This window comes from Nothoprocta perdicaria, unplaced genomic scaffold (genome assembly GCF_003342845.1).
Source record: "Nothoprocta perdicaria isolate Ctin4 unplaced genomic scaffold, notPer1 scaffold_36, whole genome shotgun sequence".
NCBI classification, from domain to species: domain Eukaryota; kingdom Metazoa; phylum Chordata; class Aves; order Tinamiformes; family Tinamidae; genus Nothoprocta; species Nothoprocta perdicaria.
The window spans coordinates 1,160,958-1,176,770 of NW_020455599.1; the positions used below are offsets into that span (position 1 = coordinate 1,160,958).

Consider the following 15,813-nt stretch of genomic DNA (forward strand, 5'->3'; position numbering starts at 1 on the left):
CGCGCTCTCGCACCCCGCGAGGCGAGCGCGGCCCCCCGGAACTGCCGCAGGAACCGCCGCCGCCGCGCCTCCCTCCCGCCTCCCGTCTCGCCCCGGCCCCAACGGCCGCAACGGCCCCAGCGCGAGGCGGCGGTTGGGGCAGCGCGAGACCCCGAGAGGGGGGCGGGGAGCCCCGGCTGCCGCCCGYAGGACACCCCCGCGCTGCCGCTCGCTCACTCGTCTCCGGAGCCGGCCCCGCCGCAGCGGCGACCCCCGCACTGCTCCCGCCGCCGCCACCTTCCTCCTCTGCCACCTTCCTCCTCCTCCTCCTCGTCCTCCGGCCCCGCCGCGCGGCCGGGCCCCGCCCCCCCGCGCCGCCCGCCTCCCGCCGCCCGTTTGAAGGCAAATCCGCTGCGTCACTTCCAGGCGGGCGCGCGGGGCCGCCTCCGAGGGCTTGCCTTTTGTTGCCTTTTTCGTTTTTCCTTGCGTTATTACCATCGGCGTTAGCGAGATCGTCTACCCAAAAAAAAAAAAAAAAAGAAAAGCGGGAGGACGGAAAGGAATGTAGAGGGGGAAAAAAGAACTGCTGCATTGGCCGGGAATCGAACCCGGGCCTCCCGCGTGGCAGGCGAGAATTCTACCACTGAACCACCAATGCACGCACAGARAGCGCTCCCTGCCGCCCGCCCTCGTGCGCAACCGCCCCGCGCGCCAGGCGAACGTTACGCATGCGCCGCGGCGGCCCCGCCCCCCGCGGCCGTTTAGAAAGCGACCGTTAACGGGCGCGGGCGTTTGTCCCTCAGATTATAGCTTCAGGCACGGCCCAACGCCGTGGCCTTCCCGCACCGGCCTCCACCCTCGGCAGCCCTGCCGAGAAACCTGTGTTTCCGACTGAGATCCTCGAGAAAAATGTGCATTTCGAATCACTAAGCTGACTCCCTGCCGCCCCCGTGCTAAAATATGAAGTAGTAACAAAGCCTTTTTCATCAAAGGTGTCCTCTAACACCTTCAGCTTMAGCCAAAAGCCTGAGAATGGTAATATACTCGCAAATTGAGTGCTAGCCATGTGGAATCCTCCTTTATTCTTCATTAATTTTGCTGACATTTGGGAATTAACCTAAAAAACACTGATAATAGGATTTCACATATACTGAAAATACTCAGGCTGTTTCAGGCAAGTCCAACACTCCATACTGTCAACAAACCTTTGACAACTTTCCAGTTTCAGTTYATGCCATTTCTACTTTATTTCTAAGGAGGCCTGGATTTCTTCTCTGAGACAGAGAGACATGACAAAAAATGAAAAAGCACAAAAATGTAAATATAGGATGCCTACCTTAGGAGTTTTAATYATAGTGGAAATACTGTTGGGAGGTGGCATTTAATTCTAAATACATTTAAGGCAAGACCATGCTGCAAGCAGGCAAGGTCCAAGGGGGCAGCACGATCCCGCCCTCATCCCTGTAAAGAGGATTTGCAATAGATGTGCCTATGTTACCGCCTGCGTGTGACATCCTCCACGTCTTCAAAGCACTAGGGAGGGTGAGGATCTGGTAAGGAAAACACCCCGTGTGCCAGAGCACTTGGGGGAGAGGGATGGAGGGGGGAAGGGGCTGCATGGGGGAGCGGGATGACGGGTGGAAGGGGCCTTGTGGGGGAGCAGGGTGGCAGATGGAAGGAGCCACTTGGGGAAGCAAGATGGTGAGTGGAAGGAGCCGTGTGGGGGAGCGGGATGGCGCATGGAAGGAGCTGCGTGGGGAACGGGACGGCGGGTGGAAGGAGCCGCGTGGGGGAACGGGACGGCGGGTGGAAGGAGCCGCGTGGGGGAACGGGACGGCGGGTGGAAGGAGCCGCGTGGGGGAACGGGACGGCGGGTGGAAGCTGTGTGGGGGAACGGGACGGCGGGTGGAAGCTGTGTGGGGAAGCGGGATGGCGGGTGGAAGGAGCTGCGTGGGAGGGCGCAGCGGCCGCGGCTCCCCTTGCTGCTCACGGCGCCTCTGAGCAGGGCCCGTCACATAGCAACAAAGAGGATCCAGGGCCGCGTCCCAGGCCGCGGTTGATGACAGTGCGTCGGGGCGAGCTCCGCAGAGCTGCAGCTGTACTCACCTCTTAACCACTGCTTCATTGCCCCTGCTTTGGTTCCCCGAGTTACCTGCTTCACATCTTTGAGCTGGTAAGTCAATCTCTTTAATGGATGTCTGAATTTAAAGAAACCATAGCTAGAGACACGTAGAAAGATGATATAACTGTGGATGTGTTTCTAAAAATGTCAGTGCTTATTTTATCATAGAAAAAGACTGGATATAATTAATAGTCTCTGCAGTGGTAGTTTTTAGATACACACTTGAAGAAGGAGACTTTCTCAAAGACAATTCCCCTGCCTCCCCATAAACACGAGCACYGGGATTCACTATATGGCTAAGAGAAATAATAGCTTCAAGATACATCATCTATACACAATAAATAAACAAGTTTTAATTATTTTGATGCAAGAGACAGCAGATGATAGGGAAAGAGCAACAATAAATTCAACTCCCGAACATCAAAACGTAGAGTTTTGAGAACGGTTTACAAACGGCATGAGTTGACAGCTAACTACAGTAGCATTTTTGCTATTAAATATACACTAGTCCTTTGTTAACCACTAAGCTGTTCAGTATAAAGGATACTTGGGAGAAAGGTAGGTGAGGGAGAAGGAAATAAAAGAGTCAGGCAGTTAAAATTTACATTTCATATTTGACTASCAGAGCAAGGATCTGATTTCATGATAAAGACTCATTGTATTTTATTATCCCAGAATATGTTACACTAAAGAAATTGATTTTGAGAAAATAGAAATAGTTTCATAAAAATCAGAAAAAAAAAGTCACTAATTACCAGTGGCTGATAAAATTCAGGAATATGCAAAGATGACTGTTATACTGTCCATGAATGCGGGAATTTTTCTCTCTTAATCTCAAGTAAAATCTTAATAAAATTGTAGTGTTCTGTCTGAAAAATGCTTATAATACAAAAAAAAGACATTATATATACATATACACACACACAAAGATTTTATATATATATTATATATATATAAAGTAAACGTGARTAGTGCCTTTATCAAGAGCATCTGAAGGCGCTCAAACACATTACTGTGACACTGATCCAAATTTATTCTCTCKTTGCTTTGGTTGAATTAAAGCAAACAGATTAAAAGTCTCATTTGAAACACCAAACACATCTGAAAGCCAAATAGTAACTTGGGTAACAGCAGCAGCATCAAAGAACCCACCCACTGCACTGCCTGTTAGCCAAATATTAAATGGAGTCTAAATAAATCACTCCACTCACAGCTTTGCATTTGCAACAGCAGAAGATACATCTAGTCCCCAAGCGATTCTCTGGTCATACATTCTAGGTATTCTACTACAAAATGAAGATAGAAAAGACACAGCAAGAGGGCCTGCCCTAGGACTTAATGTCACCAAGTATCGGAATAGTATTTACAGTACAGTTACATGATTATAGCACATTTTATAAATACAAATTATATGCATACACAGGACACACACAAGAGAAATTTTCTTTCATTGTTTACGAAGTTATTGAAAGTTATTTGAACTAAAATGTCCTGTAAGATCTCTCAGCTGCCAGTTAGGAGCATCTCTTCTCCACTGCAGTACAACCAAACTTGTGCCAGGTCACTACTGAAATACCTCTGTTTTAAGCACGCTCTGCGCACACATGTGCAGTGTGAAACTTAAAGGCAGCTCTGAACACAGGTAAGGCTTAACATGCTGGAGAGCTGGAGCAGCATCCACTCATATAGAACCTCCTTCTGCCAATCCGGGAAGGACCAGAACTGCAACACGCTGCATTTTTTTGCAAAGAAATATGGAAGAGTGCAGCATGTAGAAGGAAAAATTCAAACAAGGAACAAAAGCTTACAACATGAGAATAAACAGAAAACGCCAGAAGTGTACGCAATTCTAAACATACAAATTATTTCTGTATTTGCTTCAGAATGGAAAAATAGGATTTTTTTTTCAGTACTTCCACACCTGTTTAAGACACTCAAGTATTTCTTTTAATAAAAAACCCTCATGTTCTAACTCATGTGGAACTGCGGTGCCATAAGAGCACTCCCTTCCCCTTAAACACATGCAGGCCAAAAGATCAACTGTAATGTTAGGACTATAATATATATCGCAGGAACAAGAGAAAGATACTCAGATAAAAATGCAGCTTCAACAGACAATTTAATGAGGAACTGACATTATTTTCTCTGCAAACTTCACAAATGGTCACAGGTAAGGCAGGTTTCATTAAATTACCTTTAACCAGAAATATATTATACTTTACTCCAGGACAAGTAGACCAGTTTTACTGGGATACTTACTATGAAGGAAGACAACCTTCGAAAGTTTATTTACATTGAAAACAACCCTTTTTTTTAAAAAAAAATGATGTATAAAATGGAGCAGTTAAACACTGCAGCCATTTTATAATATTYAAACTAAATAATTCTTAAAAGCTATTCGCTTTCACCAACTGTAGGACTAAGACAAAACATAAATCATTTTTTAAGCTACTATCTAGTTTGATCATAGAAAGTAACTATTGTTTAAGAAAATCAAGTGTTTCTAATAACTGTCTTTAGCATGATAAGCATTTCACAATATAGGGGTGAATATCGACAAATACATTTTTTTTTCCTGCAGTAAAGCCTGTTAAAGAAGTTTCCCTCCTGCCTTTCCTCCCCTGTTAGGCCAATACAAACTATTTATTCAGCTACACTTGAAAAGTGGATCAGTCAAATGAGCCAGACTACAAGCAAAACACCTCCAAATATCGACCATGTTTTTCATTGATGTGTTAGTTAGCACAGGAGCACAGGCAGCTGGCACCAGTGCAGCACAGAGCACTGGGATTCACCATGTGGCCCAGCTCTGGCCCAGCACAGAGGGACACCAAAGCACAGAAAGGGAGCACGGCTGGAAGTACGCGGGAATTTCATAAAACAGCTTGGGGAGAAAAGTAAGCTGGTACCTGATGCTTGCAATGGGAATAGCTATGAGCAGCACTTCTACAGTGCTTAGGTAGTTACAATGCCTGTGGAGTGGCAAAGAATAATAATTGAAAATGAGTAATGCTTACAAGTATGTTCTTAAGTTTAGCTGGAATTCAATTCCAAAAAGAGAATGTCTAAAAAGACACAAATTTAACTAAAAATGGTGCACGATCTTTACCACTGTGCTAGCTGCAGAAAAGAGGGAAAGCGTGGAAGGAGACAGAGGAAAATGYACTTCTTCCATATGTAACTCCTGGCATTCTCAACAGGAAGAGCTGCTGTTCTGCTTAGAGGGGTGCCCAATAACCCCCTCACGGTGATACCCGCTCACCGCAGTGAAAACCCCTACAAAAGCAGGAATGCAGAACAAGGAGGGAGCTGCATGCGCCCACCTTGCTCTTGAACAGGGCTCTGAGAGAGGGAAAGCTCAAAGTGTAAAAGTGACAGCTCCCATTCACTGTGCATGATATTTTTCCTAACCCAGGGAATAAAGCCAAGAAAGTGAAACTGGGCTCCTCAACCACAGTCTTAAGAGTTCTAATTTTTAATCTTTCTCATTACTATCTCAAGTGTGYAAGAATGAAAAAGACATTTTAGAATACTTTCCTACTTAAAAATCCTGACTACAGCAGAATTTTAGAGACTTAAAAGTATTTTTCCTACAGCTCCTTTACCCCCATAACAGGGCTGATGACAGGAGAAGAGCGAGCAGTTTCGGAGCAATGCACCTGGTGCTTCAAGAGTAGCACTCAGATGCCACGGGATTAATTAGCACTTCAAATGCAATTACCCACTCAAGAGAAGTCTAGTTTTGATGCCTCACCACGTCACAATCCTGTGTGATCAAGACTGATGCTTTCCTGATCCAAAACCAAGAAGAACTCGGCCATTACTGCAGTGGCTACACATGTAGCATCAKAGAGATGGCTCAGACTGTCCAACACTCTCTAAATAACTAGGCTAAATATTGTGGGAAAGGAGCATATAGAAAGAAAAAAAAAGTTTTCTCCAGAAAAAGGTCAGATAGCCTTATTAGTGTAAAGTGGGCTTTATATTTGGTCAATGCAAGCAACAACCACCATTAAAGAATTCTGGAACAAAGATTCATTTTTTAAAAAATTATTTAGTATATGTACAAATAGATACCACGCATCTCTTTATGAAACGAAAGCAAAAGCAAAACAAAAACACATTATTTCCTATTTTGAGTACTTAGAGTACAGAGAACTGATAATAATATTCAGATCATAATTCTTTTCATCAAACATCATCTCTCTAAATTAAATGATTAACAATGTTGGAATAAATTAACGTTTGAGGGTTTACCTATATTTTGGGGAAGCAAAATGTACAGGGAGAGGAGACATAACTGTTATAGTGTTTTTTCTTAAAAAAAAAAAAAAAAGAGTGCATATAATTCACCCTAGCAATCTTCTGCCAATTCTCTTATTAAAAGAGATCTTTCAAAAACTTCAGCTGCAAAGTAAGCTTGTCTTAACTACTTCTGTTTTACTCCTCTACTAAACATAAACCAGGTCACGATTTTGAACCCCTCTACCTGCCTCTTCATCATCATCGTCCTCCTCCTCTGACTGCTGTTCTGAGCTTTGTGAATTATTACCATATTCATATTCAATGGGCTTTGGATTGTTGTAAGGGTAGCCATTGTCATCAAAAAACCTGCGGAACGTGAACTCATAAAAAGCATGTTCAGGATGCTTTCCATTTTTGTACCATCCGTTAAGCGTATCATTTATGTTCCCTTCCTTATCATCATCGCTCCACAATTTATCTGGATCAACCGGATCGAAGTTTGACGTGTCTGTGGGATGAGCAATTTTGGGAATGTAGAAAGCAGACTGCCGGCGGAGGTCACTTGAAAAATCAATTGTTCTAAAAAACGGATGAGCTTTTATTTCGTCAGCACCGTTTTTGCCTAAACGATCTTCTGGCCCTCGGCAGAGTTTAATAATAAGGTCAGAGGCCTCTGGAGTCAGTTTAGCTTGAGGTGGAATATGAAGAGCGGTTTGCCAGTTGATAACCTTAAAAGCAAAATACAAAGGGTTATCCCATTTAAAATTAAAAAAAAAACCCAACATTTGATAGAGTAAGTATTTTAACCCCACAGGGAAAACATGAAGCTGCTTTTTCAGAAAGGCAGGAAATATTTTGTCTGTGAACTCAACAATCTAGATAAAAATTTTCCACGTTCTCGGTCTAAGCTGTGACCTGCCGCAATGCAGCAAAGGCACCCAAAGGCTGGCAGCTGGAACCCGAACCCAGGCCCTGGGCACAAAGTCACCAAAAGAGAGCGAGGCAACTGCATTCTGAATTACTCAACGCACTGGAAAGAAACAGCTTTAAGGTCAAAAATCAACATGGCATTACATAGGGGCCAACTAATAAAGGCAGCTTTGCAAAAGCGGCACCAGCAGATTTCCCTTGTGGAAATTCGTAATATGGCTGAGGCTCAGGAAGGGAAGGATGATCAGTTCCACGTAGAACCAGTTACCCTGGGCTGCTGCTCACCCCCTGCTCCTCCACCTCTGCACGTGGAGCAGCAGCACAGGCTTCGCCAAAGAAAACCCCTGCAGGTGACAACAGGGGCACAGGGAAGGCAAACGCCAAGAAAAGAACACCCGGACGCTGGAAGAAGAAAGAGAGGTGATGACCTGGAAATTAATGCAGAAAGGGAAATTTGAAATCTGAAATGTGTAGATGCTGTATTTACTGTGCGAGTGAATAATAGATACAATCTCAATGCTTAAAGATCCATTATAAAATAAGGACATTACCTCAGCAATGTAACATGATAATGTAATGTTACTTAATAAAATACCAGTATACAATAGCACTCTTAAAAATCACCTTTGATTCCATCACAAATTCTAAAGAATATRCTAATTCCAAGTGCATTTTGGGGTCTTTTTTCAGGCTGTCTACAGGAGATTGTTAAACTTACCTTCATTTGTGTCTCCAAGGGTGTTTGTGCTAGGAAAGGAGGCTGCCCCACTAACATTTCAAAGAGAATAACACCAACGCTCCACCAGTCACACAGCTGCGTGTAACCTGAAACAAAGCCAGAACGAGGCAATCAGAGCCYTAGAACAACTTCCGTCTTTTATCCATGAAGAGGTGTTGCTAGAGAATTCTATCCAGCATTTAAGGCTTACATATGCACGGGAGGATTTATCTTTTCCCGGACACGACAGAGCCGGCAACAGTGCGCSCGCCGTAAGGAAGGCCTTCCGATGCCATCGGAAGGGCTCGGTGCAGCTGGGCGCGCTCACCTGTGCGCAGCAGCACCTCGGGCGCGATGTAGTTGGGGGTGCCCACGAGGGAGTGGGCCAGGCAGCGCTGGTGCTGCCGCGCGGCGCGGCGCTCCAGCGGCTTCAGGCGCTCGCCGCAGCGGCAGCTCGCCGGGTCGCCCCACTCGCTGCTGAAATCCATGCTGTCCTGGCGCGCGTGGTCACCTGCAAGGGAGCGAGCGACACGCTGCCCAACGCTGAGGAGCGCTGCTTTGAGCGACCCCCAGCGCGCTCTGGCAGCCAACGAGTCTCGTGCCGAGGCAGAATCTAGTCAAATGCAGTGTTTGAAACTCGGGAAAAGGAGAACCAAAAAGGCCTTTGGATATCAGGATTTTGAACTTTTTTTTAATAATATAAATTATCACCTTTGAATCTCTTATCAATTGAACTTTTTTTTAGCATAACAATGGCAGAGAATCAGATATGATCTTTTGTTCATTTTGTTGTTCAGAAAAGAAATGCCACTCAGAAGGGAACTGTCTACTCTTTAGTACTTAAGCTCTGGCAAAGAACAATACTTAAACAAAACAAAACCACACACACACACACACACACACAAACATTTATAAATATTTCTCTTACCACTCTGGTAGTATTTTGAATCGTGGGTCCACCGAAAACCTGTGCAGAGTCCAAAGTCCGTCAACTTAATGTGACCATCGCGGTCTATCAAAATGTTGTCGGGTTTGATATCTCTGTGAATGAAGCCCATTTTATGAACACTTTCCACTGCGCAGGTCAGCTCCGCTGTGTAGAAGCGTGCCAGATTCTCGGGAAAGACACCCATTCTAATTAAGAGACTCATCATATCACCGCCTGGAATGTAGTCCATAACAAAGTACAAATTGTCCTTATCTTGGAAGGAATAGTACAGCCGAACCACCCATTCATTATCAGCTTCGGCAAGGATATCCCGCTCGGCTTTAACGTGAGCAACTTGGTTCCTAAGCAAGACATCCTTCTTTCTCAGGGTTTTCGTTGCGTATAAGGCGTTAGTATCCACTTTTCTTGCCAGGCAGACTTCTCCAAATGCCCCGACTCCCAGGGTTTTAATTTTTACAAACATCGACTTGTCCATTTTAGCTCTTCTTAGACGAATGTAATTAGACTCTTTCTGGCACAACATTTTCCTCATTTGATCTCTGGCTTCTGGTGACAATCCAACCTGTGCAGCAAACAGAATTAAAACCCATGAGCAAAGAGTGCTCTGAACTCTTGGTAGTCTTCATCTAATTAAAAGACTCAGACAAAGCAAAACAAACACTTGTATCTAAAATGTGGAAAACACTTCATTTTTTTAAAGTACATATTAGAATTCTATGAGAACACGTAGGAGTGATACAAAACAAAACACGTGAGCTAAGGGACACTTCCAACAGCAAAATGCACAAGGTGCCATGCACCAGTAGGTTCTCAAGATGCGAGGATGTTCCCAAGGCGGAGAGGGGGAGGAAGCAGACACTGCCCTCCCCTTGGGGGCGAAGGCTGCGGGGCAGGGGGGAAGCCATTAGCTCTTGCTCCCTCTCACCTACTTCCTTTTCGTATTCAATTGTCAACTCATCAGCCAAGGGGTCTCCAAACTTTTGGAGAAAGTCAACCATGAGATTTTCTTGCATAGCACCAGCACACATCCACGCAGCCTGAAAGTCTGTAAACTTCCCAGTTTAACACAATCTGAAAGACTATTTACCAAGCCTACAGTCTTGGCTTGGGAATCATTAAGTTAGCCCAAAAAGAGGCGTTCCATAGGCTGTTTCTCGTGGATGCCCTGGATTAACAACGCCATGGCTGAACTGATTCTTTACATAAATATCTTTTTTATGTATTGGCTTGAAGATTTTATAACTACATGTGAAAACTGTTTCCCTCCAGGTTTTCTTGTTATTGTTTTGTTTGCACTCATTCTCTTAAGWGAAGACAACCTGTCAAAGATTCTGTCCTTTTCTGCTTCTTGGTAAAAAAAAACCCACAGAAATGGTGGTTTGGTTTTTTGTCTTGGAAGACAATACTGCATTTGCACATCTAGTAAATTGATAAAAAAAAAAAAAAGTCTGATTGCAGAGGCTGAAGTTTGCATTCTTACAATTGCTTATGCAACTTAAATCAGTCGTATGTAGGCATGTTCTGTTGAAGAACCCAAACTCTTCTTAAAGATATATGTATTATCGATCTTTACAAGCAATACAAGGTAAAAAGCAGAAGCAAATATATTTCATTTATATTTCATTTCACTTTTCAAGCTTTCCTTTGCAGTAAAAGGACATAATCCTCCACAGATCTTTTTGATCATATTTGGCTAAATACTCAGTCTTCCTACTGCCTTTGATAATGTCATCATCTCTATGGAAGTTTAGCTGAGGGTACAAGGATTACTGTATCAACTGCTTCCCTGATTCCTTACAGGACAAAATGTGGCCAGGATTTGAACAGTACCACTAAGTTTTGAAAGTTAACTATGGAGCTGCAGCAGGAGAGATCTCTACCAGCTCAAGTGGAAGTCACTGAAGTTCCTGAGCAGGGCAGTGGAATTTCAGCCACAGCAAAGAGCGAGTAGGTGACTCTCAGGCTCCCCCGTACAACCACAYGCACCAGAACCCTACCCAAGGAAGGCACGTGTCTCCTACCACCCAGCCTTCTGACAGAAGCCAAGAGCCGATCATCCCTCCTAGCCAGAGGCCACCTCGTTACAGCAGGACTTCAGCTTCTCTCTACTGCTTTCCACTTGCTGTTCCAGTGAGGGAGGCAGGGCAGGGTCCCTGAGGTGGCTCATGCTCTCTGTACTACCAGGTTCTTGGCTTTCATCTCGGGGTTTGCCCCTGTCTTAAGGGACATCTCTGGTGCTCCGGCCAATGGTGCTACCACCCTGACAGGTGCAACACTCGCAGGCTACAGAAACCCATCAGCTAGAGTGTGGCAACCCCTCCCTTCCCTACAGTAACCTCCTTGTGCACTTCTGCCACACACCAACCCATGCTCCTTCTACAGTACCTCTGCTGGCTTTAACTCACGAGAGCATCCCAGGGCCATCTGCCCAGGCAAGTCAAAATCTAGCTTCTTTTTGGTTTTAATAAAGACCAAATCCTCCTTCAAACATTTATATTCTTTTCTCTGATACGACTCCCACCTACTTGCATGTTCATTTGGAAGTGCTGGCAGAAAGCAAGCAAACCTGCACATGCTCCCTTTAGAGCCCCTCAGTTATTCGAYCAGCCATTTGGCACCCTGCAGCCAAGGATTCCCTAGTTCACCTAACCTGCGTCTTCTCYGTGTCATTTTCTCAACACTCTGATCCCAAAATTTAGCACGACCAAACACCCTGCAACCCTGACAAACATCATCACGTCTACCCAGTCACTATTCTGGAGGCTTTCCAATATCTTGTTTTCATATCATCGTATCAATTATTGTGGTACCAAACCCTACCACTTCTATCTTCTCTACACACAAGATACTATTTACAGTGTAACATACAGGACCTTGATCAGAATTACCTGACCGATAGCCTATGCCTGTTTAAACCATGTATGAACAGATGACTCATGCTTTGCATAACTTAAAATATAACTTGAAACAAAATACAACAGGCCTGAATGAGAAAGAAGGGGAGCAATGATCGATGAGCTATGCATATGCCATTCAGAATGTTAAATACTTTTGGCACACCATCATGATCTATTTTTTATATATATATTTATCTGTAGTAGTTAGGATTGGACAGTAGTAATTTCAAACTTGATGCAGGAAATCATTTTCATCCCCAAGTCCAAATCAAGGATAGCAAATCTATGAATTCAAGTCTTCTGCAACATATTAATGTTGCAATAMAGAAGGCACTGTTCTTTCAGGACAAATACACGGGGAAGACATCACAAGTCTTCTGTGAGCAAACATATTCCAGGTGTATTACAAAGTGGTAGGGGGGCTTTTTGCAAACTTTAAACAAAGACAATTGACAAAAGACAATCTGACCCTGTTACAATTTTGACAGCGGGGGCTCAGCTGTTCGTTTCCCACCTGAACTGTGAAGTCTGCTTCAGTGCAGCCCTACTTGTACACTAGAAAAGAGTGTGCAACAAAACCCTGGATGTGGGAGCATCTGTAGCAACAATCCCCCGAATGGTGGGACAGCCAGCGCAGTGATTAATCACTGCAAGTCACATGAGTGCTCCTAACTTTATCTCGTAGCTCTTTCTGGCTGTGGCACTCGAACTCTTTTTGTTGCTAAGTTCTGCCTAAGTAAACTCAGCTGTTGTCTTCTCTTCCCAATCCAGTCTTCCCTTTTTCCTTCTGTCACATACCAAAGCATAAATGTTCATCCCAAATGGAACACTCTCCTATTCAGTGCTGGACAAAAGAGCTTACGAATCCACACAATTTGTTCTTACTGCAATTCCTTCTAACCTGGCTGTGTCATAGATCATGTTTAGCTGTTCTTGAGAGCAAAGATATTTTCAAAGTTGTGTGGTATAATATTTGGATATTAGAGTAATGGAGGTAAATCTACACAAATAAACTGCCTATTACTTGCACTGACACCTCCATGCTATTCCTTAGGACACCTGATACCGTATGAAGTGATACTACAGCCACATTCTGGGAAGTTTTCTAAATTCCTACCAAAAGAAAGAAATAAGGATATGTAATATTTGCTTAAACCTTTTAAACTTTCTTAAAAGGAGTAGCAGGCTAGTTTACCTTCCTGTTTCTCATGACTATCTGCAATATTCTCGGTTCCTGTTGCTTTTCTATCCTTTACCCTGATAAAAAAGGAAGACACCGATTGCAGCATGACACTCCATTTTTTCACTCTTCAGCTTGTCACCAACCCCCCAGCTTTAAATCTAGCATTAATACCATAAATCTGTGTCTCTTATTTACTTATTTCATTTTACTAGGCTGCTTTAAACACACAAGAAAAGTTGTACCAGTCTCTGCATATCAGTAATACTTATGCCTGCGATTCTAGGCAAGACATTAACATGGTAAGAAGGCAAAGTGAGGTTTACATATCAACATTAATAATAATTTTACACTTAAGTAGTCAAATAGTCAAAATAAATTCATGCTTAATTTTGATGCAGGTATGCATGCAAAATCCTTTAAAAGGGGATCATGCTATTTTTAAATACTGTTGCTCCAAAAATCTTACTTGCCTACACAGTGATGGATGCTACAGAGTTCAGGAAAGCTTCCCACACCTTAATAGTTTAAATCAGCTGTTAGTGGAAGTGAAAAGGAAAGAAAGAAAGACTAAGAATAAAGAACTAGAAAGAGTTCCAGGAAAAAAAAATCTTGCTAATATTTACATATGCTGTGATTAAACATACACTTGCAAAACACAACTTAACAATAAGAAATTTCAAGAAATACAAAAACATGAATTTAAAAAGTAGCCTTTCAAGAAAGCGGCATAAGTCAAAAACAATTTTTTCCCCACAGAATCAGTCAAAAGATACATCACACTTCTGCAGTCAASATCTACATTAAAAAAAAAGAGGAAAAAAAAAGGGAAAAAACCCTACTTCACTGGTTTTGCTTTTGAAATGACATTATGTGTACTTAAGTTCCAATATGGACCCTATCAATTTCATTTAGTAGAACAGGAAATCCCAGGAATGCACCAGTGACTTTGCCTGGCAGGAAGAAGTGTATTTTATATGTTTTTCACTACCTTATACAATTATATCTTGTTTACATAGATACCATTACAATCTGGCTTACAAAATACTTTGACAAAAGATATCTGTCTTTCTCATTCAAAAAGAAGTGTCAAAATCATTGCATTATAATAGTGAATTAAAAAATGCATAAAGGCTTTGACCGACTTACCACAAGTCTAGTCATTGCTTTGTTATTTGCACCTTCAATGTTTTGAAATATTATTAAAAACACTGCAGAAAATGCTCTCAAAAATCAAGATTAAACAATCCATAACAAAGCAATGAGCCATATCATTAAATGTAAAGTTCATGCAAAAAAGATTTTTTCTCCACCTTACATGAATCAGATGACTTATGTTTAGTCACACAAACCTCACTTTCAGAAAATTATTTTTAAGATGGCAAAGTACTTAAAAAAAAGCAACGAAGAATTTGCCACGCTTTCAAACCAAAAACTAAACTTCCATAACATGCTATAGTGCAATGTTCTGTTTAAATGTCCTATTTAAGCATTCTACTCTTAACATACATTTCTTAAAACAAAATGCTGAAACAATTTCAAAGATTAGGAAAGAAGAAAGGTTTTACCCGCATCATTTCATTCTCTAGCTGTTTTTTCCGATGCAAACGCTGCTGATGTGACTTCAGTATATTTTCCACGTGCTGCTCCATGAAGAACTTAAAGGCCTGAGGGGAGTAACTCTGAATGCGAGACTCTCTTCGTTCTTCGTCTTTCTTGTTCTTTCTAACAGGAACAGGCGATGTTGTTATTTGCTTCTTTTCTTTATCTGGGGAATCAAAACCTTCGTAATTCTTCTCGTTCTCTTCCTCTCTGGGTAAAACAGGCGGTTCCTCTTTGCTGAGCTTGGGCCCGGTCTCATAGGGACCCACAGCAGGATTCTGGTGTAACAAGTGCTTGGGGTAAGGTGGTGGGGGACCCTGGTAATTTGGAGCCTCGGCCACATGGGACAGAACTGCCAAGTTTGCAGATGGGCTCTCAGAGAAGGGAATGGCCTGCACGGTTTGCACGGGCTGCGGCATCCAGGACGGGTGAGTGGGGGCCAAGGCGGTCTGCAGCTCGGGCTTGAGCACCCGCATGCTCTTCACAGGCTGCTGAATGGGCGCTGGGGTGATGGCTGTTACTGTGGTGGCTGAAGGCTGAGAACTGCCCGAGTGACTCTGCCTGCTCCCGTGATGGCTGTTGAAGGAATTGGACCTTACTGGAAGGCTGGGTTGCCATGGAGGGATTTCATGCCCATTGCCAGGTGATGACTGTGGTTGGGCGGGTGGAGGTTGTGACCAGGATGCAGGAATTCCCGCTACATTTGTATTATAAAGTTCCAAGTTGTGGCTATTCCTATTTGGCACCAGCATTGTCTGTGGAAGATTCCCATTGGTGTAGGCTGCAGGAGGAGCGGATCCCCCTGCCTGCATCTGCAGTGCTGTAGGACTCTGCCTGTTAGTAGGATTTATTGGGTACGGGGGTGGCTGGCGACTCACCGAGTTCCCAGCCACAACGTTCTGGTGCACTAAGAATTCCGCCTGGCAGTTGCCATTTTGCATGGCGGCCCTTCCCGTGGGAAAGCCGAATTTGCTGTTGGCAGAGCTCTGCATGATGATGGGCTGCCTGCCGATGGGCACGGCGCTCAGGCCCCGCTGTGCCGGGGCAGGCGCGCTCAGGGCCGGCGCGTTCATGGGCGGCGGCGGGTAAGCGTCCTGCCAGGCGGCGGGCGGCACCGGCGAGATGCGGGAGATGATGTACTCCATGCTGCCCGAGTAGCGCTTGGCCTGCGGGCCGGGCTCCCAGGCGGGC

The 15,813-nt window shown here is 44.0% G+C and overlaps 2 protein-coding genes and 1 non-coding gene across 4 annotated transcripts in view; all 3 read right to left on the reverse strand.

Moving 5' to 3' along the window:
- The window catches only part of KATNA1 (katanin catalytic subunit A1), an 18,100-nt gene extending 17,594 nt beyond the window's left edge, over window positions 1-506 (reverse strand). Inside the window, exon 1 of one of the 2 annotated variants that reach the window (XM_026044405.1) lies at window positions 438-506. The gene's annotated coding sequence lies outside the window, so the exon portion shown is untranslated. Of the gene's footprint in view, window positions 1-216; window positions 261-437 lie in introns of those variants that run through there. The other variant, XM_026044406.1, reaches the window with a different exon arrangement.
- A 60-nt stretch (window positions 507-566) lies between these two features.
- Window positions 567-637, reverse strand: TRNAG-GCC. Its single transcript has one exon. It is a non-coding gene; the product is annotated as a tRNA-Gly (tRNA).
- Window positions 638-6,506: 5,869 nt separating this feature from the next.
- Window positions 6,507-15,813, reverse strand: part of LATS1 (large tumor suppressor kinase 1) — a 16,990-nt gene continuing 7,683 nt past the window's right edge. The window contains exons 4-8 of the mRNA XM_026044387.1: window positions 14,589-15,813; window positions 8,923-9,505; window positions 8,323-8,505; window positions 7,995-8,101; window positions 6,507-7,074 (exon numbers count right to left, since the gene is read on the reverse strand). The exon at window positions 14,589-15,813 is cut by the window's right edge and continues 289 nt beyond it. Coding sequence (XP_025900172.1) covers window positions 6,553-7,074; window positions 7,995-8,101; window positions 8,323-8,505; window positions 8,923-9,505; window positions 14,589-15,813 — 2,620 coding nt within the window. The 3' untranslated portion in view covers window positions 6,507-6,552. The remainder of the gene's footprint in view (window positions 7,075-7,994; window positions 8,102-8,322; window positions 8,506-8,922; window positions 9,506-14,588) is intronic.